This window comes from Anolis carolinensis, chromosome 4 (assembly GCF_035594765.1).
Source record: "Anolis carolinensis isolate JA03-04 chromosome 4, rAnoCar3.1.pri, whole genome shotgun sequence".
NCBI classification, from domain to species: domain Eukaryota; kingdom Metazoa; phylum Chordata; class Lepidosauria; order Squamata; family Dactyloidae; genus Anolis; species Anolis carolinensis.
In genome coordinates, this window is record NC_085844.1 from 158748774 (window position 1) to 158770367 (window position 21594).

At 38.0% G+C, this 21594-nt stretch overlaps 1 protein-coding gene across 22 annotated transcripts in view; it reads right to left on the reverse strand.

Moving 5' to 3' along the window:
- adgrl2 (adhesion G protein-coupled receptor L2) overlaps positions 1 to 21594 on the reverse strand; it is a 324023-nt gene that overhangs the window by 41322 nt on the left and 261107 nt on the right. For 15 of the 22 annotated variants that reach the window (XM_062978110.1, XM_008114145.3, XM_062978111.1 and 12 more), the window contains exons 6-10: positions 11962 to 12255; positions 9972 to 10075; positions 7890 to 8075; positions 7213 to 7251; positions 3546 to 3729 (exon numbers count right to left, since the gene is read on the reverse strand). In XM_062978110.1, the coding sequence (XP_062834180.1) occupies positions 3546 to 3729; positions 7213 to 7251; positions 7890 to 8075; positions 9972 to 10075; positions 11962 to 12255 (807 nt within the window). The remainder of the gene's footprint in view (positions 1 to 3545; positions 3730 to 7212; positions 7252 to 7889; positions 8076 to 9971; positions 10076 to 11961; positions 12256 to 21594) is intronic. The other 7 variants (XM_062978112.1, XM_008114148.3, XM_008114147.3 and 4 more) reach the window with 1 other exon arrangement.

The following is a 21594-nucleotide window of genomic DNA, read 5'->3' on the forward strand; positions in this document are numbered from 1 at the left end:
ACAGCAAAACAGAAATAAAAAGATGCCAGCCACCCCTAGCATGATAAAAAGCATAACAGAAGTGCACAATGGTGAGAGAAAGAAAGAAAAAAGAAAGAAGAAAGAAAGAAAAAAAATCACCCCTGGCATAATATTTTCAAGTAGTCTGCAGAAGGATATAAATGTTTCTTTTTTACTTAAGCAAGGCTTTCCTGATCTGGTTGTTTCATTTCACATGTGCAAATAATTAGTTAGGATAAAAAGTCTGCTAAAATTGGCTGAAATGCTATTCTCTTTTGTGGTAAAAGGCTCTGTTCCTATTATTTCCATGTTATTTCTGCCTCTGGTACGAAATTTTCCGTTAATGAAGTAATGTCCAGGAACACATCTACTTTATTAACTGATATATACCTAAATATGGTTGTGGAGTCTTATAGATTGACATTTGTACCACATGATCACTGATTGGTAGTATGGTCAGAAATCAATCAGTTCAACTACAAAGTCACCCCTATCAAACAAAGACAGGCGGCATGCAGGATGAGGCTTCCATGTATGCTGGATGCAATCCAGCGCTATATGAAGTAAAAAGATTGTTGCATACCATATGTTTTTCTGCATCAAAGTCATACATGCACTTAATTGTTCATCATTATACCCAGTTTAAGTAAGACCAGACTCCAGTGATTGGCATAATCAAAGTTAATGTCACCAACCATCAATTTGTTAATATGAGTTTGTTATGACCCATGCTGGATGAGTTCAACAATCAGTAGCTTCCTTCTTGTGTAGTAGACTACAGTATTAATCTTTTTACTAGGCAGTGAGATCTACTGATGTAGAGACATTTTTGTTGACCTCTGCTGACAATTTGACCTCTAAGTTATCTAGTTATAAACAATCCTGCTGGGATGGCACTGCTAAGCTTCTAAAATCATTACCCGGTACCTGTGAACTCTACTTCTCTTTCAGTAGCAGAAGCATAGATCACATCATTCATAAATGCAAGATAGAGACATTGTTCCACACTAATCAATCAGCATTTTTAGTCTCTAGGCATAGCCAAAGAACTTCTGCAATATATAGTACTTCCCAATGAATAGAGACTGGGTCAAAACTGCAGGGTACCACAGGAATGACATATTAAAGCCCAAATTCTAGCAGCAATTTGAAACACAACCAGAATATGTATCTGCATATACCTACAGAATCATTCAATGTACTTGCTATAATTTAAATAATAAATTAAGTTACATTTAAATATTGTTAGGTGTTTCACAATCTACAAACCATGGCTATTTGGACTGTGGGAGAAGTAGCTCACAAAACAATTTTTATTCAAAGGACATTTAGACCACATACTAAGGGTTCAAAATTGGTACTGCACTCTGTTTCACTTATTAATTTAACACATGATGCAGAAATAATTCCAACAAGAATTTCCGATACTTAAATGCATATATTTTCACTTATGTACTACATAAGTGAAAATATACAGTATGCATTTAAATAACTGAAATTCCTGTTGGAATTATTTCTCCATCATATATGAACTTAATGAGTATTCAAAGCACTATCTACGTTTCCTCCCCTATAGTTCTTACAATAATCTCTTAAGGTCAGAAAATATTCTTTTTGTTTTGTATATTAGAGCTGGATCTACTAAAGCTTTGGATTGCAACTCTGGCCATGTAAGTTAAGGCTGCTGAAAGTTTAACACATTTGGAAGGCCAAAATACCCTATTCCTGCTGGAGATGGCGAAATAATGATTTAAGTGACTTGCATAACATCCTCTAGTGCCGGGACTTCTTAAACTTTTTTCCATTCACAATCCCTTCCTGCCCACAATATTTTTTTCAAACCCAGGCATGTAAGTACAGTAGAGTCTCACTTATCCAACACTCGCTTATCCAACGTTCTGGATTATCCAACACATTTTTGTAGTAATTGTTTTCAATACATCGTGATATTTTGGTGCTAAATTCGTAAATACAGTAATTACTACATAGCATTACTGCGTATTGAACTACTTTTTCTGTCAAATTTGTTGTATAACATGATGTTTTGGTGCTTAATTTGTAAAATCATAATGTAATTTGATGTTTAATAGGCTTTTCCTTAATGCCTCCTTATTATCCAACATATTCGCTTATCCAACATTCTGCTGTCCCGTTTATGTTGGATAAGTGAAACTCTACTGTATATAAAATAGATATAAAAATTAAACATTTTCTGATTACAAAACATAATTTCTAAACAGGCTGATCTACCTTTTTATGAAGTAGAGCTAAAACATTTTCCACAGAATCCATTGTAAACAGTGTATGTTGCTAACAGGTTCATGTAAATGCCTGGGTGGCATTCAGAAACCTTTTATCATTGCCAAACTTTTTGCAGCCCTAACATTGAGCTACAGTAGAGTCTCGCTTATCCAACGTAAACGGGCCGGCAGAACGTTGGATAAGTGAATATGTTGGATAATAAGGAGAGATTAAAGAAAAGCCTATTAAACATCAAATTAGGTTATGATTTTACAAATTAAGCACCAAAACATCATGTTAGACAACAAATTTGACAGAAAAAATAGTTCAATACGCAGTAATGCTATGCAGTAATTACTGTATTTACGAATTTAGCACCAAAATATCACGATATATTGAAAACATTGACTAGAAAAATGCGTTGGATAATCCAGAACGTTGGATAAGTGAGACTCTACTGTATTTAAAGTGGGGATCCATTGGGGTTTTTTAATTACATTTTTTTTTGTTTAGACAGATTAAAACAAAACCTACATACAAACATACAAAAAACAGTATTTTTGGGCCTTTTAACATGATCACATTTTATATGAATACTAGCTGTGCCCGGCCATGCGTTGCTGTGGTATGGGAAACAAAGTATTGAGGAATTGGTGGTAGTGAAGGTAAAGGGTAAAGGTTTTCTCCTGACATTAAGTCCAGTTGTGTCAGACTGCACACTGAAGTGGATTATATGGCAGTGTGGAGTCAAGATAATCCAGTGCCAAGCAGATAATATAAGATTATAAATGGGTTATATAGCTGTGTGGAAGGGCCTTGAGTCTACACTGCCATATAATCCAGTGCAAATTAGATAATCTGTGGAAGAAGCTTAAGTGAGGCCTAAATCTGCCTGTCCCCTCAGCTGAGTTGTTTGCTAGGAAACCAAGTGGGCAGAGATTAGTCCTCTAACTGGCAGCAATTGGATAAAAACAATTATTCATTTCCCTCTCATTAGGACTTTATTTTTCTTTTCTTTTTGTTGTATCAACCTTGAGGCGTGGATGATGGGTTGTGTTGTCAAATTTCGAGGTTGGGGGGCCTGTAGTTTTGTTGTTCTGTGGGTCGCCGTGATGCCATCACTCTTTTATATATATAGATATTACTAGCATTAATTAATACTGAGTTGTCAATCCACTTCTTGTTTTTCTTTTTCACTCATTCCTAATTGGGTAAACTAAACTACACTTTTTCATAAAGTGTAGTTTATGGACACCTGCTATCATCACACCACACCTTTTAAAAACCAAAATGCAATCACTTACCAATGTGATCTGTAGGCATTGCGACTCTTGTTGGTTCTAAGAGATTGTCAGCTAAGACAAAAGCCCCTTCTTCTAGTGTGTCTAGTAACATTGTTGCGGCATGTGCTTGTTCAGAAGAATTCATATCTTTCCAGGATTCTAGAGCTTCAGCTCTAAGCAGGTTGTCCACCGTGTCAACGATAGCCTGCATTCATTAGAAAAATATTAGTTCCTACTGTTTTAGGCAGCAGGAGAGAGTTCCTAACATGATCAGACGACAATTGTAATATTCAGCTGTCAACATGATTTACAGTGATTTAAAGATAGTTTTTTAAAAACCAGTACCGCGGTCCCTTAGAACACAGAGCATCAACATAACATGCCTTAGAGCAGCTATGAAAAAAGATGCTATTAACATATTGAAGAATGCAAAAGAGTGAATGCTCATGGAGTTAAACTAAAAGCCCAGACTAGCAACTAATAGTCCACTGGACTCTGATACCTACACAAAGTTCTGCAGGGGTGACTTCACATTCATTCAGTGCTAAGGAATGCTCAGTAACAATGGCTTGCTCACACAGAATTATACATACATTGTTACTCTTAACATTGATAAGACAAAGGATCTTAATTGAAATACTGTCCCATTCTGCATAAGCAAATCCAGTAAACCCGGATAGGGCAAGACTCCTTGCATCAGAATGTTACCCATTCCCTGTTGGTTCTCTCCATCTAGGAAGTACAGAAGTTGACAAGTTAACCATAGCTTCCTATTAAGTGCAGACCATAACTCTTGGTAAATTGTGTCCTGCCAAGTTGACTGATGTTTGATTTTCAAATCTGGGTTGCTTAGTTCATGGTTCACAAGCAATGCAAGCTGTGGCCAAATGTGATCTCCAGGTTTGATGCCATGCTTGTGCAAAGGGAGGAGTAAAGTGGTAGTAAAATGGGCTGTGTACAGGTTTTGTGGAGATTAGACATAATCTGATATCTTAAACCAGGAATGTAATCATTTTATTACACTATTATATGCACCCTACAAAATAATTAAATCTATCAAATAATCAACCAACAGAATGGGGCTCTTACATTCTTCCATAATGCAGTAACATACTAAATTTACTGCACATTTCTAAATCACACCTTTTCCTTTGTCCTATTTACCTAGTTATGTATTATCATCCATATATAGAATGTGGCTGATCAGTTTTCAAAAGCAGTGGGAATGAAAACTGGATGCATTACACAATTAAAAAAGCTAGTCATGTCCAGAATGCTGCTCTCTGTGCTTGAATGGATAAGGAAAAGTTAGTTCGGGCTATTGTCATGAGCAAAATTAATTAACCTAATCCATCTTAATATCCTCTTTCTGTCTGTATTGTGAGCTTCTACAAAGGTAGGTGGCAGAGACTTTGGAGTGGCATAAAAGGATTTTCTTCCCCTGTTCTCTAACGGGAAACTGAAGAGTCAAACTGCTCACACCGAAATCGTAGAGTGGAACAGAAATGGGTCTGCAGAGGCCATATTCATTAGTCACCAAGAAATACGGATTGGAGCCTCTGATCTGAGATACAAATGAATCCTCTGTCACTAAGTGAGGGCTTGCTTAATTTGCATAAGCATCAGCTAGCTTCTGATTTGTAATTTTAAGAGGTTTTATTAGTCTTACACAAACTGAGAAGCTCATTTGAGACCTACTAAAAATGATCCCAGTCCGAAATTAAGGCTGTGCTACAGTTTGTGTTGCGTGTCTGTAAATGCTGGGCTGATTATATACATCCATTAGCCTGATTCATTCCTTCTATTTTTTAACGTCGGCTGACTTGCTACTTCTCTCCAGTAGAATAAAAATATTCAGCATGGTAATGACACTTTTTTTGCCAGAGGAGCAGGAGGGAGAGAAAATAAATTTTCAGGCATGACATAGCCAGACTTCAGCACTTTTAGGTCCTTTTGACTCCAGTGGAGAAGATTTAAGAGTGTGCTTTATTTTCTCACTAACACTGATAGCAATCAAGGGCCTGGGTTTTTTTGGGCTGGATGTTGCCCAAGATTGTTGCCATTGTGAGGACAAACATTTTCTCAGTAGCATACACTGATTACTACATTTTACACAATGACATTTATCTTTAAAGGTGAACTGCAAATGCAAATGTAAAAAAGAAATACCAGCCGAACTAAGCACCCTTTGCCTTCCTTCCCATTAACCAAACTTAACGAGAGCTATTATGACTGAGCTATTTTAGATTGAACTTTTTTCACTCTCTCTTTATGAAAGTTACAATATCTCTCATGGTAACTGCAGTTTTTAAGTGTTCCCCAAACTTTTACTGTGCACTGAAATTAAATGAGGATGAGGGGGAGAAGATTGTTATTTGGGGACAAGGTTTGCATGAGTTTGCCTATGATTAGGCAACCCAAAATTGTCCATTGCAATAAAAATGGCCTAGAAATCATTCTGTCTCCACCTACAAACAGGGTTGTGGGTTCCATGTTAACAAAGCTCTTGATTTAATACTGCTTTAAGCAGCAGGCCTGCTTTTAGCCATAGTTAATATCACTGCAAATTTAACAATAAATTACTATTACTCCCTTTCAGGACAATCTGCACTCCAGAGACAAGAAAAGGGAGGCATGTTCTAAACTGCATAATTGTTGTTAAGCAACTGCGAATGCGACATCTGCTACAGCTTAGGAAATATTGCCTTTATTCTGTTGTGTGCTATTTCAATTTATTCTTGATGTTGATTTTAATACCATGTGGTATATAACAAAAGAAGTGTAATTGAAACAGTGGCAATGCTTTTGTTTTATGCAAGCAACATCATCCAGCTTTTCAATCTCACACTTCTCTAGAAGGCTAGTATATAGATGCTGAAACCAAGAACGTACAAATCATGAAGTGTTAGACACTTGCTCAGGATTTTCAATTTCTTTACTACTCTGGAAAACAGTAATACTCCAGCAGTATATTTAGTTACTGCTAGAGCAGATGGCGGTCCTCATCCCAAAATGATGCAAAACTCCTTCCCTTCAAAACACTTTATATTATAAGCTGCTGGAAGGTTACTGGGAGAGCTACACCTTGCCTACAATTCAGGGTATTAAGGTTGACCTTAATTCTTCTATTGATCTTGTTGAATGTGAAAAGGTGCACAAAAAAGAAAATGAAAGCAAAGTTGTTCAAAGTGTTTATGTATTTTTGGCATTTTGTCATGCACAAACATGGGATGTAATCCACATCCGGCATCTTTGCCATGCAAGCTCCAAGTAAGTGGAGGATGCGAAGCAGCAGCCATTTGTGGATTCCCTTTGCTATGGCTACACAGTCTTTGATACACAAAATTACAAATATGAAAACCGTTCAGTGTTTCTTCTCAGCTTTGTTTTTCTTCCGCAGCTGTGAGAAAACAAAGCTTTTGCTATTTCCAATCCAATTAATGCTCATTACCGTCTTTGTACTTTTTTTAAAAAGAAAAAAGTGGGAGGAAAGGAAATATTGATTATTGGCTTACTCAGGGAGCACTATACCTGCGGCAAAGCCAAAATTTTGTATGGTTGGTGATGGAGGGGCACAATACACATTTATCAAAGACTGAAATACATAGGATCATGCAGCAAGAGGACAAAACGTAGCAGCGGGTTGCTGAAGCAGGGGGAAAGCAAGGTGACAGCACAGGAGAGATACCTTAAGGTAAGCCCTGCATGTCTTCTCTCGCTTTTGGAGCTTGTTAGTAAGAGAGAAAAAAATCAGAGGTTAGACTTAAACCAAGTGTAATAGTAATACTATTATTTAATTATTGTTTGAACGCTTGTGTGTTAATTTTAGAAATGAATTCTGATGATTAAAAACAATAATTTTAAGTGTGTTTAATTAGCACTTATGGGCAAATCTGCTGTTTTTAAGAAGGCTAATGAAAGGCATGAGTATTTCAATGAATTCGGGTTAATTCATTGATCAGTGTGTCAAATATTTCAAGGGTTCCAAATTACATTAGCAAAGGATCCGTTTCAAGATGATTATAGCAAAATTTGAATTTCTCCTTTCTCACCCCGCCCACTGCAAAACACACAGTAGGGCTGATTCTTTTGAAACTGCTGCTAAGGTATAATTAACATTGTCTGTTCTATTCTTACTGCACACATGGGAGTGTTCATATTCATATAAATTTCTTGGTGTACCAGCTTTGTGGCATTGTGATATAGCCTCAGCATCCATAGGTCTTTATGAATTTGCTACTTTCTCCTCAAATCCTACTTCAGGGGCTATTGTGAAACAAACAGACATTTCACAATATTGTTTCTGGGCTAAAATAAACAAAGCCATGAAGCACACCAGAGAAGACCGTACTGGACTGAATTTACCTTGTTATAACTCCGTCCAGCAGAGTCCTTCTCATTAGGTTTCAAATCTTGTAGCTGAGCATCAAGAATGTCCACCAGCTGTTCCATCAGTCTGACTGATGAACTCACATCACCAGCAAAGATTGGTCCTTTGGTGTGTTTAGCCAGTTCATTGGCAAGGCTAGCAGCATTCTCTCCACTTCTGATCTGAAATGACATTTCAAACTATTATTAGTAGATTTCCTCTTGCATTTGTTTCCTTGAATGTTGTATGTCAGGAGCATCATCTGAAGTTTTAACAGATATAGTACTTTTTCTGAATTCTCTTCCTGTATACTTGAAAACAGAAGAAGTTTGCAATATACTCTCCCAGTATTAGGCTTTGATAAAGTGCCACAAACACTGATGGCGCATTTCCCCTCCTCTGACATCTCTTTCTGAGGCAGTGATGGGGCTACCAGGTATGTGTGTGTGTGTGTACCTTGCTCTTTGGCTAAGAAAACTCTCTGGATAGATTACACAACTCTTTAGCTTACAATTGGAGTTTTAAACATGACAGATAAAGGATTGATGGTGAGGTCAGGAATGGGAGAGAAAGTTTAGTTCCTTATCGTGAGTGGCTAGATGGAATAGTTCAGGTAGACTGCTAGAAGCCAGGAAGGCCAGTAGAATAAGCACAGTCTTTTCTACTTCTTTGTTCTGTCACCTGTTGTTGGAATGGAATATTTATTCATCTACCTATCCCCCAACTGCATTCCCTCTATCCCTCAAATTGCATCCGCTTCTTGTAATTTAGATATTAAAAGCAATGTTATAATAACAGCCGCAGGCTGCATTGTTAACTCATGGGGCCATCAGTACTAGGAGAAAAGGTTGCCTGCCCCAACTTGTGTGCCTGATTTACTTTTTTGCCATTCCTGTTGTAGAATAATTTTTGATGTGGGCAAACTGATCCTTTTCTAACAATCATTTAAAGGATTGTTCTTTATCTTCTTCCTGAGGAAACTGTGGTGATGGTGGCAATATTTGTTTATAATGTAATTACTAAATCAAAATTATGTGGGCAGTGGGAAGCACTGCATAATCCTTTAGAGATTGGACTAAAACACAGAGCAAATTCATTGTTCCACTGACATCACACTCAACAGACTCCTCTGGTCATTAGTCAAGGAGTAAGGACTTCCTTTCACAACCTTTCTCTTTTCATGTTGCTAATTGCAAAAGCTGTGGTTAGACAACGAGCACAATGGAAGATCTTCCAGCTTGAAAGATCAGAAATATTAGGTGAGAGGATGTAATTGGGTGGAAATTGCCCATCCTGCTCCTTATCTCTGTTCATTCTGAAAAGGGGGGGGGGGGAAATGTGCATGTATTTAAACTTAATGTGCATAAGGCCAGAGAGTGTCTGCTTTGATCATTCATGCCTCTGATTGAACATGTCATCTTTCTACTCAAAATGGGACTCGAGGCAACTCACAGAAAACTGAATCAGTAATATGATTAAATCACAAAACGCTTTTAATCATTTAGCCACAAGAAAACATGAAAACATAATTTAAAATACAATAAAGAAAATATAGCACCCATTTTATTAAAAATGCCTTCTTCAGGAATTGTTTAGTAGCCCTAACCAGTCCTGGATGCACAAGGCTTTGCCTACTGGTGAAGAACACAAGAATGGAGGCCACTTTCTCCTTCCTCAGTGGGTTCCAAACCCTGGGGAGCCATAGCAAAAGCCGTCTCTCACCTTTCCAACAGATGTGAGAGTGGCACAACTGAGAGAAGGGCCTCAAAGATCAACTTCTCTTCCCTTTCAACTAGGTAAAGAGAAAAACATGGCAGCAGCTTTATGTTCTTCAGGAATGCAATGTTTCCTATGAAGAATGCTAGGTGTAGTAGTCCTCAACATATGGGAGATGATAGGGGAGGAAGAACTGGGTTGTTGTTGGTAATCTGTTGACACATATGTGTCCTCTCAAGCACTCATGAGCACTTTAGAAATATGCCTACTACAGTGCTTGAATAGGTCCCTTTTCATCTCCCATTTCCCCTAAAGTGTCCAGGGATGTTGATCATCATATTAAATCATTCTTCCTAACTCACCTTCTGAGCCAGCTGATTTACCCAGTGTGAAGTACAGTTGCTAAGATCAGGGCCCTTAGGGTTCCATGTTCCAGTGGAAATCATGCAGAGGTATGAAGCTGTTCCTGTAAAAAACATAGGAAAAATGACACTGAAATAAAACTGCTTGGCTTTGTGTTCACTTTTTAAAATCTGCCAGAAATCTCTTTTTAATCCTGGACTAAGGCTTCGTCTATTCCTTCTATTAAATTGTAACTAGCAAATCGAATCAACAATGAGGTGTCACAATACAGAATTCTGAATGCAATAAAAACAGTGCTTATCAGATTACAGTATAATATCAGACTTCATGGTGAATAAATAAAGGTAAACTGGTCTTGCATTTTTTTGGAAAGCATCCAAAATGGAGATAACAATGAGAAAGAGAGCATATGCAATAGAAGAAATCTCAGCTAATTTCATAATCTTGAATTCCGAATCGTGATGAATACTTAATCCAGACAAGACAGAGGTGCTCCTAGTCAGTTGGAAGGAAGATCAGGGAACAGGGATTCAGCCTGTGCTGGATGGGGTTAAACTCCCCCTGAAGGCACAGGTTTGCAGTTTGGGGGCCCTCCTGCATTCAGTGCTGAACCTCAAGGCCCAGGTATTTACAGTGGCCAGGAGGGCTATTGCACAATTAAAACGTGTGTGTCTCCTGTGCCTGTTCCTTGAGAAGCCAGATCTGGTCACGGTGGTACATGCCTTAGTTTAATCCCAACTGGATTACTGTAATGCACTCTATGTGGGGCTGCCTCTGAAGAGTGCTCAGAAACTTCAGCTGGTCCAAAGAACTGCAGCCAGGTTGCTAAATGGGGCTGGCTACAGGGAGCGGACAACCTGCCATTACAGCATCTCCACTGGCTGCCAGTCTGTTTCTGGGCACAATTCAAAGTGTTGGTTATGACCTTTAAAGCCCTAGATCAGGGGTCCCCAAACTAAGGCCCGGGGGCCGGATGCGGCCCTCCAAGGTCATTTATCTGGCCCCTGCCCTCACTTTTAGACTTAAGCTTGCCCAAAGTCTGAAATGACTTGAAGGCACACAACTACAACAATCCTAATTAATTTGACTATCTCATTGGGCAGAAGCAGGCCCACTAAAATCCTGATAGGTTTATGTTGGTTAAAATTGTTTTTATTTTTATATATTGTATTGCTCTTTCATGGTTGTTGATATTATTTTTTTTGCAATACAAATAAGACATGTGCAGTGTGCATAGGAATTTGTTTGTATTTTTTTTTCCAAATGGTAATTCGGCCCTTCAACAGTTTGAAGGATTGTGGACTGGCGCTCTGCTTAAAAAGTTTGAGGACCCCTGCCCTAGATGGTTCAGGCTATTTGTCCAACCACATCCCCTTGTATGAACCTGCCTGGGCCTTGAGATCTTCAGAACAGGTCCTTTTTGCAGCCCCACCTTCACTTCAAGCATGGATGGTGGAAATGATAGAGAGGGCCTTCTCAGTGGATGCCTCTTGACTCTGGAACTCCCTGCCCAGGGAAGCCAGGATGGCCCCCTCCCTGCTGTCCTTCTGGTGGCAGGCTAAAACCCTTTTATTCAGGCAGGCTTTTAAAGATGAAGGTGTTTAAGATCAATTAAGGGTGTGCTGTGGTTTTTAACTTTGAATGTATTTAAATTGTTTTTAACTGGGAATATTTTAATACTGGTTATATTTAATCCTATTTTAATGTTTTTATATTTGGTATTTTTAAATTGTTATGTTAATGCTTTTATGTTAAGTCACTTTGAGTTCCTTTTGGGGAATATAAAGCAGGGTATAAATAAATATAATAATGATGATGATGATAATTCTTGAAAGGGATTGCAATCTTTTAGCCTAGACTTCAAGACCACCAAGCTTAAAAAATCTAAAGATACAATTTCTTCCCAGTTAGCTCCATCCAAATCATGTGAAACAGATTCAACAATGAAAGAAATTTTAAAACACATTCTGAAATACATGTTTGACTTACCACGGGTTCCTTTGGGGCACGGGCGTTCCACCATGATTCCTCTTTGAGTCTGAGGCCAGCTAATCCCCCTAGCCATATCAGGTTCACAGAATCTCTCTGGCAAAGGGAAAAAACTTGTAACAGGAGGGATTTTGGTTGTAGAAATTGCTGGGGGTGGTTTGGGACCTTTGTTATCTTCTCTTGTTGTAGCTAATGTTGTGCTAATGGGAACCTTTTGTGGTGTTGTACTTGTAGTTAATACAGTTGTCCTGTACAGTTCTGTGGAAGGGGTTATTGTCTCTGCTGTGGTAGGCACTGTAGAGAGAGAGAAAAAACAAGGTTATAATTTAAAAGAACAAATCAGAATGTGGTAGCTGTCAATCTTCATATTTCTCTCCTCTACACCCTCCAATTATTTCAGGAGGATGCAAAACTTAAAATTGTTCCTATAGATTATATAGATAACATATACATATATATATATATATATGCACACATAAATATAACAAACATACACATACCAATTTTGAATTTGTTTTTTTACAGAATTCCTTTGAGTTTTATAGAAAGACACATGTGTGTGTTTGGTTTGTGAAGGTAAGTGTGCCTAGGACTTTGACTTCAGCTATTACTACATTATTTTATTTAAGTGTCTATCTAATACAAATTAATAGCTATAATTTTATATACTTGGAGACCTTAGTAGTAAGTACATACTTTTTAATACTCTTAATATTGAAAATATGGCAATGCCATATCAATTTATACAGAAAAACCAAGTGCTACATTCCTAAAAGCTAAATTGATGAACAAATAATTTGACATCCCAAAAAAACTCCTCAAAAGCAGCTTGTAAATAACCAGTGCAATGAAACACAACAAAGCTCTCTAACTTCATGTCAGTCTCTCTGCAACTTGCAGGAAGATAATTACTGTAATGTCTTCCCACCTGACAGTCATTCTTGCGTGAGAGATTTCTAGCATGCCTGATTAGACACAAGGAAGATGGGGGGAAGGGCCTCACATGCATGTCTTGTTTAGTATTTCAACATTTCAGTCTTTAAACATTCCTTTATTCCTATTTTGATAATGCAAAAAAACAATTCAAACCATTGGTTAAGCACACAACTTAATCATCTATGTCAAAACAACCAGGTTATAAGAAAGACCTTCGGGTCTGAATTCAGTTACTATTAATTGTTCTTAACTGGGAAGAGAAATGCATTAAGCAAAATGATCAAGCAACTGTTCCAGTCAATTGATGTGTCACATTGTTTTCATGTGCACCAGCTTCCCAAATATATGTTAAAACAAAATAAAAGGATTCATATTACAATAGAATCTTGCTTATCCAACCTCCACTTATTCAACCTTCTGTATTATCCAACAGTCTGCATTTTAGAAGTCAATGTTTTTGTAGTCAATGTTTTCAATATATTGCGATATTTTGGTGCTAAATTCGTAAATACAGTAATTACTACATTACGTTATCGTGTATTGAACTGCTTTTTCTGTCGATTTGTTGTAAAACATGTTGTTTTGGTGCTTAATTTGTAAAATCATAATGTAATTTAATGTTTAATAGGCTTTTCCTTAATCCCTCCTTATTCTTCAACATTTTCACTTATCCAACATTCTGCCGGCCCGTTTATGTTGGATAAGTGAGACTCTACTGTATTTGGATTTCCTTTGTTTTGTTTTTATAATTCAGTAGTAGGTTTAAACTCTCTTTTGGTCTAGTATTCAAGTATGGCTCAGGAAGTCTATGCCCTACACTGCTATATAATCCAGATTATCTGATTTGAACTGGATTATATGGCAGCGTAAACTCATATAGTCCAAGTTCAAAGCAGATATTCTGGGTCAGATATTGGATTATATAGTAGTGTAGATTGAGCCTATGACAGCTTGTTTGCTAGTTGTCTTAGGGCATATTCATAGTGAGTCTCATTGAACCCGTATGTCTTGATGTTTGAACATTCTCTAATTGAAGACCTATTCATTTTGCATGAATAAGCCTTCATGCATGTGCTAAAACACAGGGAACAAAATGAAACTATGTAAGATCTTTGTACAAATCATGTCAAGGGTGGCAGTGGAACCTGGTATGATCTTGTGACATCTGCCTTTGAATAAGAAATGCACTATCAGGCCACTGCATCCCTGTACAGAAGATTGATATACATTGGTAAGTAGTACTAGGAGCCCTTGACAGATCCTGACAGATCCAGGAAAAATAGAAATGCACTAATCCTGATCTTTTCTGTTATCCCTCAGGGCAATCACAGTACAGTATTTACTCAAATGGAATGCATAGCTTTTTTTGGCCAAATTACGTTGCAAAAATTAGAGTGCACATTAAGTTCGATGGCACATTAGATTAAGATAAAAACAGTAATCTTAGCACTCCACATGAAGGGTAGTGACACTTCTGGGATCTTCAGCTTAGAAGGTGTGACAATCAAAGGCACCGGAAAGAGGCAGAGAAGGAAGAGAGGGGAAGGGCCAAGCATAATTTAGAATTGAAATGTTGAGTGTGTGTGACTTTCTTCATGTGCAGAATTAGCCTAGCAATGGTGATCTGTGCCCAGTTACCGTGTTTCCCCGAAAATAAGACAGTGTCTTATATTAATTTTTGCTCCCAAAGATGTGCTAGGTCTTATTTTCAGGGGATGTCTTATTTTTCCATGAAGAAGAATTCACATGTATTGTTGAACAAAAAAATGAACATTTATTATATACTGTACAGTGGTTGTCATCACAAACCAGCATAACCAGACAAACTGTGAATCCTATCAAGAATTTCTTGTTACTACCATTATTTCCATGTACAACTGGTATGTACATTTACCAATCCTGCATGCTCTGGTGTTCTGTTTGGCAGGCGCTGGGCATGCTTCCAAACAAAAACTTTGCTAGGTCTTACTTTCGGGGGAGGCCTTATATTTAGCAATTCAGCAAAACGTCTACTAGGTCCTATTTTTCGGGGATGTCTTATTTTCGGGGAAACAGGGTAGCAGTAAGCTCCACCTCTGCTGTTTGCCTTCTGAGCCTAATAAAAAGTGTGAACCATTTACTACCTTTTTATCTTGAAATGTAGATACAATAGAGTCTCATTTATCCAACACTCGCTTATCCAACGAGTGAGGTCTGGAGGCAGCGAGTGCCATGCGGTTGGGAGGCCTGGCTAGTAGCCTGCATGCCCTGATACTGACCCAGACTTACTGAGCCAAAACAAAAGAGGAACCTGTTTCAGGAGCACCCATTACTCACTGCTACCAAACGATAAGTGCCAACCTCCTCATAGAAAGCGCCCACCCCAGGCTCCTATTTGAGGAAGGTCAAAGTGTGAACAAAGACACAGAGTCTCTTAGAGGTAGCAAAGAAGCCTGGAGCAGCGAGCAAACAAGGAATGGAAGTAGGTGCAAACCCTGGCCTCACAAGGGCAGACGCATATCTTTGTTCCGCCTATGCCCCAGGGATAATTTTGATAATTTCAAAGAGCGACATGGTGACTTTGTACACATCAGGCTCCCAGGAGTCCATGTACACTACACAGTGAATGCAATTCCACACCGCTTTAACTATCAGACTCAATACTATAGAATCCTGGGATTAATAGTTTGGTGAGGCACCAGCATTCTTTGGCAGATAAGGATCAAGGCCTTGTAAACCTACAGCCCCCATGATTCAATAGCATTGAGCCAGGGCAGTTAAAGTGGTGTCAATATGTGTTCATTCTACAGCATAGTCATATGCACCCCAAGGAAGCTAAGGTGGGAAAAACAATAGCATTGCCTTGAGAGAAGGTTACCTATTTCCCTGATTTTCCTTTCCATCGCTGGAAGCTTTGGTAGTCTAACACTTTTGTCTTTAAAGGAGTTCTAAGCTTGCAACAACTGTAATGAGCACTGTTTGTTTCCAAATTTCATTGCAAAAATTAGGGTATGCATTAGAGTCATGTAAAGATGGTATATGGACCAATATGGGGCCTGAAATCAGGGAAAAACTGGTCCAGTTGCATTCAGGAGAGCCTAGAATCAGAGTGGTGAAGAAGAAACCATTTGTGAGTGGCCAATAGTTATTAAAATCTTCAGAGTACAGGACGCCTCCCAACTAACTTCTTAAAAATAATTTGGACTGCCTTTTCAAAAGATGTAATTCACTGCCTCCTGGCAACACCTGTTACAAATTATCAGTCATAATGGAATAAGGCTGAATATATGAAATGGAATTGGATGGATGATGGTAGGTTGCATTCCCCTGTGTAACTTGTATACATTTTCACTGCACAACAACTGAAACTTACTCCATAAAACCAGGAAGTTTTCTGAACATGTACCTAGACTGACTTCCAAAACCCATAATCCCAGATGATATGGAAATAAGCAATTTAGTTGTCTTTAAGATGAAGTGGTAATTCTGCCTTTCTAATGCTTTGGTTAGAAATGGAATGAAGATCTAGTGGAAGGAACTAAGGTTATGTAAAAGGAAGGGAAAGAATAATATTTCCATTTCAGGGTTGAGATCCTGAAGACCACTGAACATAACACTGAGTTCAGTCTGGTTGGTGAACACACAACGACAGAGAGAAAACCTGAAAATGCTACTAGAAGGCTTAAGGATGTTTTATCCCTTGAACCAAAATATAAATATTTCCAAATTAATGGAAATTGATTTTCAAATATTAGATTTTTACTTCTCTTAGTTGGCAGAAAAGAATCTCTGATTTAATCCATCTAAATTCTTGAAATTACCGTATTAACTGTAGATAGCATTTTTCAGGAAAAAAAACTAAAAACAAACTAGTCAACCATCAAAAGTTGCATTCAGAATTGTACTGTGTCAGGATAATCTAATCAAGGCGACAGAGTTGGCATGCCTGCTTGGATATTACTATGCCCCCAGCTGCAATAAATTTCAGAACAATATTGTCCAGAAGAGCAGTGCAACTCGTACGTTAGACTTGTTTTTTATTCCACTATCTGTGCAGGTATGTCTGCTGCTTAAAAAAAAAACAGGTCCCTGCATGGAGGAATTTACAAAAACTGACATGCATTCACTCCTTTTTGTGCCAGACCTTCTGGAAAGAAGTGGATTTGACATTTCTCAGGTTTACATTTTTTTTCCCTTTGACATTTACTACCTGAAGGCTTTAGTTTTTTTAAGGACTTTAAATCTCTTCTGTCCTTAGGCTAGAACTTATAAAAACATGTATTGTTGAATGTAAATTGAATTTAACCACAAATGCAAACAAGGAGAAAGGCACCAGCCTGCCTTTCAAAAGACTTGAAAGGATGGTTTTGCTAAAGTGAGAAAGAAAGGGCTGGGGGGGGGGGGGGAGGATTTCTAAGTCTTTGAAGATTGGGACAAGACTCTCACAAACAAATCCTGACACAAATCTTTCCTATTCCTGAAATGCTGAACGCTCTACTCTTTCCACATCTTTTTTGAGGGGAATAAATAGTCAACTGGAAAAACGGATCTTTTAGAGTGGACTGTTCTTGTAGACAATGAATTCCAGCAGAGAACTGAAAGTGTTCACATGTGTTGTGATGGATCTCATTAGTTTCATCCCAAACAAGTGCTACATATTAGAAAATCAGTAAAAAAAAAAAAAGCCATGCATTGTTGTTCTGTGGTTGTTTATATGGATTTCAGTTTCTAAAAAAGGAGTGTCAAAAATGTATGTTTTGATAATTATGGTTTTCTTATTTTCATCTTCTATCTTGTGCCAGAAGCTTTTGAGTGTTGTGTTTTATCTCTTCTCTGATCGAGTGCCACTGTGCAATCCTGCTGATCTTCTTACTTAACCTACCTGCTGGAAAAACCTATTCAAACCTGTCTGTCTTCTCTGCAAGCACTTGCCTGACATCTTGTGAAACCTCTGTAATTTTCTTTTGATTACAATGTGGCTAGGTTTTCAATGCTTTCTCAATTAATGTTTGTCAAAAGCACCACCAGTGCTTGCAAAAGGCGTCAAGAAGCTACGGCTGATTCAGATCTAGGAATGTTGCGGGAAGAATCTGAAGAAGAATTCCCTTACTGCTAGGATTTTTGGTACAACATGTTTAATTTAAAACATTCTTCAAGTCAGAAATCTATAACAACAGTAGTGCATTTTTAAATACCCTTGTAGATCCTTTTTCTTTTGACAGCATCCCTCTCGTTTGAGCTAAAAGGGTGTGTACATTCTTCTCTCTGAAGTCCAGCTATAGGATTGGAATCACAAGAGAATATAATTTCATCTTCCACTTTATGTGCAGCTGTTCCTTTGCCAAGGAATCAAATACACTGGTCTGATCTAAAAAAGCCCTACCTGTGTAATTTTAGTACTGGAGGTAAACTTGTTCATAAAACCTGAGTGGAGAGGCCTACACTTCTTTCCCTAAAGGTGGCACCACAACCATCCAAACAGACTGGAGCATGCAGAAAGGGAGAATTCTTTGCAGGAGAAAGCAATGAAGGAAGACAGAACTTTCATGTGATTATTTTTTTTTAAAAAAAAATCTTTGTAGTGTTTTAATTGGTTTGTATTTGTTCACTGCCTCAAGAGCCCTGGGGTGATAGAGAGACATTATAAATTTTTTAAAAAATCAGTATTTAAATGCATATCCTCCAACATTTCACAGATGTAAATGGAAGGTCAAGAAATCACAAAAAAAGCTATTTATGAAGAAGACTGTGTAAGTTACAAAAAAAATGCAGGATATTGCTTTTGGATGCTCCTACTGGGAAGGGCAAGATTTTGTCCATTTTCCTCATCTCCCCTGTACTGAATTATCTGAGACAAACTTTTTTCAGTTTGAATTTAGTTTGCAGCTAATGAGGTAAGCTGAAGACCAAGGAGAAATGTGGGAGGAAATGAGATATTTTGAAAGCAGTATGATAATAGTGACTCTAGAGGATTAACTGGACCAAATTGGGACAGTTGAAGCATATGTTAACCTACCGGTAGGAACTCTTCACACAGCTCTTTTGAGCCGTGTTGTTGCACCAGCTATCACCGGCAAAAGGGAAGGCACACAGAGCGGCTCATGGCACCCCACATGCTCTTCCTCCTCCCCTCATCATACAGAGGAGCTGGAGAGGGTGCTTTGGCACCCTTTCTTTCTCCTCATCAGTTGGCAGAAAGGGTGGCATTGCTCTACCCCAAATCTGCCATCACATGGGGATTTGGGGAGGAAATTGCGGGTAGCTCTGTTGGAGCTACCTGAACAACACTTTTGTTCACTTGGGGTGGAAAATGGTCTGGGTCTGTCATGTGTTGTGCAATGGCGCACAGCAGGCCCCCTCCAAGCTGTGAAATAAAGTGGCAAAATGGGACATTTTTGCACCGTGTGAAGAGGTCCTTATTCACCATGTGGACAGAAAACAGAAATAATTATCTTACCCTATGAAAGTGGCCCAGAATAGCATCTATAAAGTTGTATGGTATATTGGGAGCATACAGTTCCCACTTGTACTCTAGAGTAAATCATGTTGGCACCAAGTATTTGCATGCAGCAGCATTCTTGTTTAAAATGGAGCAGGAAGGAGTTTATCGTGTTGAAACAATACATAACCATAAAAGCCCATAGAGATGTGTCTTAGGAATACTATCTCCGATCAGACAACACTCACACATTCAGCTTTCTATCAATTATCTAGTTGCACTTTCTAGTTTAAAATTCCCCTGGAATGCTGCAAAGCACCTGAACAAATAACTGGGAAACTTACTCATTGGAAATCCTTCTACCACACATAATTATAATAACAGAACCTCAGAATTAGAAGGAGTATATTTAAAATCATTATATATAGGAAGAGGTCTCACTGAATATGTGTTATGGCACTGAATGTTTGCCTTATATGTATGCAATGTGATCCGCCCTGAGTCCCCTTCGGGATAAGAAGGGCGGAATATAAATACTGTAAATAAATAAAATAAATAAATTCAGAAAAAGGACCACCTTTTCTACAATAAAAAGAGAGTGATAAAAAGGGCTCAGTAAATTAAGTGGTAATTCCTCCAAAATACTTCTAATTAATATTCCAGAAAATAATCTATAATAGCTAGTTCAGGACTTATAGAACAGTTTGACATTTTTTTAATTCCTAAGGGAGACTAAACTTGTATTCTTGTGATATCAATGCCACTTTTATCTTCAAAAGGGCACAGCAAATTGCTTTTTAGAAAGTGAGAAAAGGAAAAATGCAGGGTGGGACTGTAGGTCAGAGCAAAATAAATAAAAAACCCATTAACAATCCAAAGAGCACATACTTGGATCCTTATTATGATTTATTTTTGCTATTTAAGTTGAGTCAGGTTTTCTGAAGAATGAGATTGGAAAGAATGCTAATGATGCTTGCAACTGAATCTTCTCAAATATCATGCAACAATATTGGCCAAATAGTCCTGAAAAAGGAAATGATAAAGAGGCAAAAGGCGCTTGAAATGAAACACTTTCTGGTATGTGGGCCCATTGGCCTTATGACATCATGAAAGAAATTGAGTGTTCCGTTAGTGTGTGTACACTGAACAAAATAAGCAACACTCAAACTAATTTTTAGTGAGCTGTGAAAGGAGCTTGTACACCAGCTAGTTCAATGGCTGGTACCACTGTTTCCAGCAAATACAATGACTTGTGGAGCGGCTTCTACAAAGAAAAATAAAATACAACACAACTCATTTATCAACAGGGATAAGCTACAAGGATATTTGAAATCATGGATAACAGTGTACTCTTATCATTTTCAATGGGATGAATGATGTAGGTACCAAGAAGATGGTGCAATTTGTCCAGGAAGCCCTAAATGAAACTGTGGATAAGTGAAAAGATACAGACATTGTATTTGCACAAGCAGTAGATTGGCATTAGCAGATTGATACTATAAAAACCACTCACTATTGTTTTCACTTAGGCACCTTCCTATACTACAGCTACATCAGAGAGCATCTTTTTGTCATTAACATACAAAGGCAGAATGCAATACACAACAAATGAAATGAAGAAACATTGAACTGTAGTAAAATATGACTAATATTTGTGTTGTTTTTTATTTAAAAGAATTCCTATGACAATGAAGCAGAAACGCATAATATAGGCTAGCCACAGGACCTATGAAACTGTGACATTAATGTAAATTGTGTTGGATTCCAAAACATAACAACTTTTCATATTCTGTGAAGTTATGCATAAGGACTGCATGGTGAAAAGAGTGACAGAGGGTGAGCTAAAATCTCAGCAAAGCAAGACTCAGTGTGAGGTTATAGTCTTGCAATGCTCCTGTGGAAATTGCAAAGTGGATGGCTAACATGAACAATATCCTGTGTTATGTCTATAGGGAAGCACATGCTTGAGGTCAAGGAAGATATTTAGCGCAGAAGGTAAGGAGGTGAATGTGACAAAAGGCTTTAGTTAGTCAAAAGGATATACAGATCATAGTGTTTGGGCCATTTTTATTGCAGGAAATGATGGTGAAGCCAGGCACTGGCAGGCAGAGAGATGAGAAAGAGGGCTCATTTAGTAGGTCAACATACCATTACTGTTCCCATCACAAGTGCAAAGATGGCTGGCTTCTTGATAATGCCCCCAAATTTAGCAGTCTAACAGAAGAGGCCATGGCTTTTCTTTCAGAGTCACTGACCTTGTAACATCATTAAGCATCAGA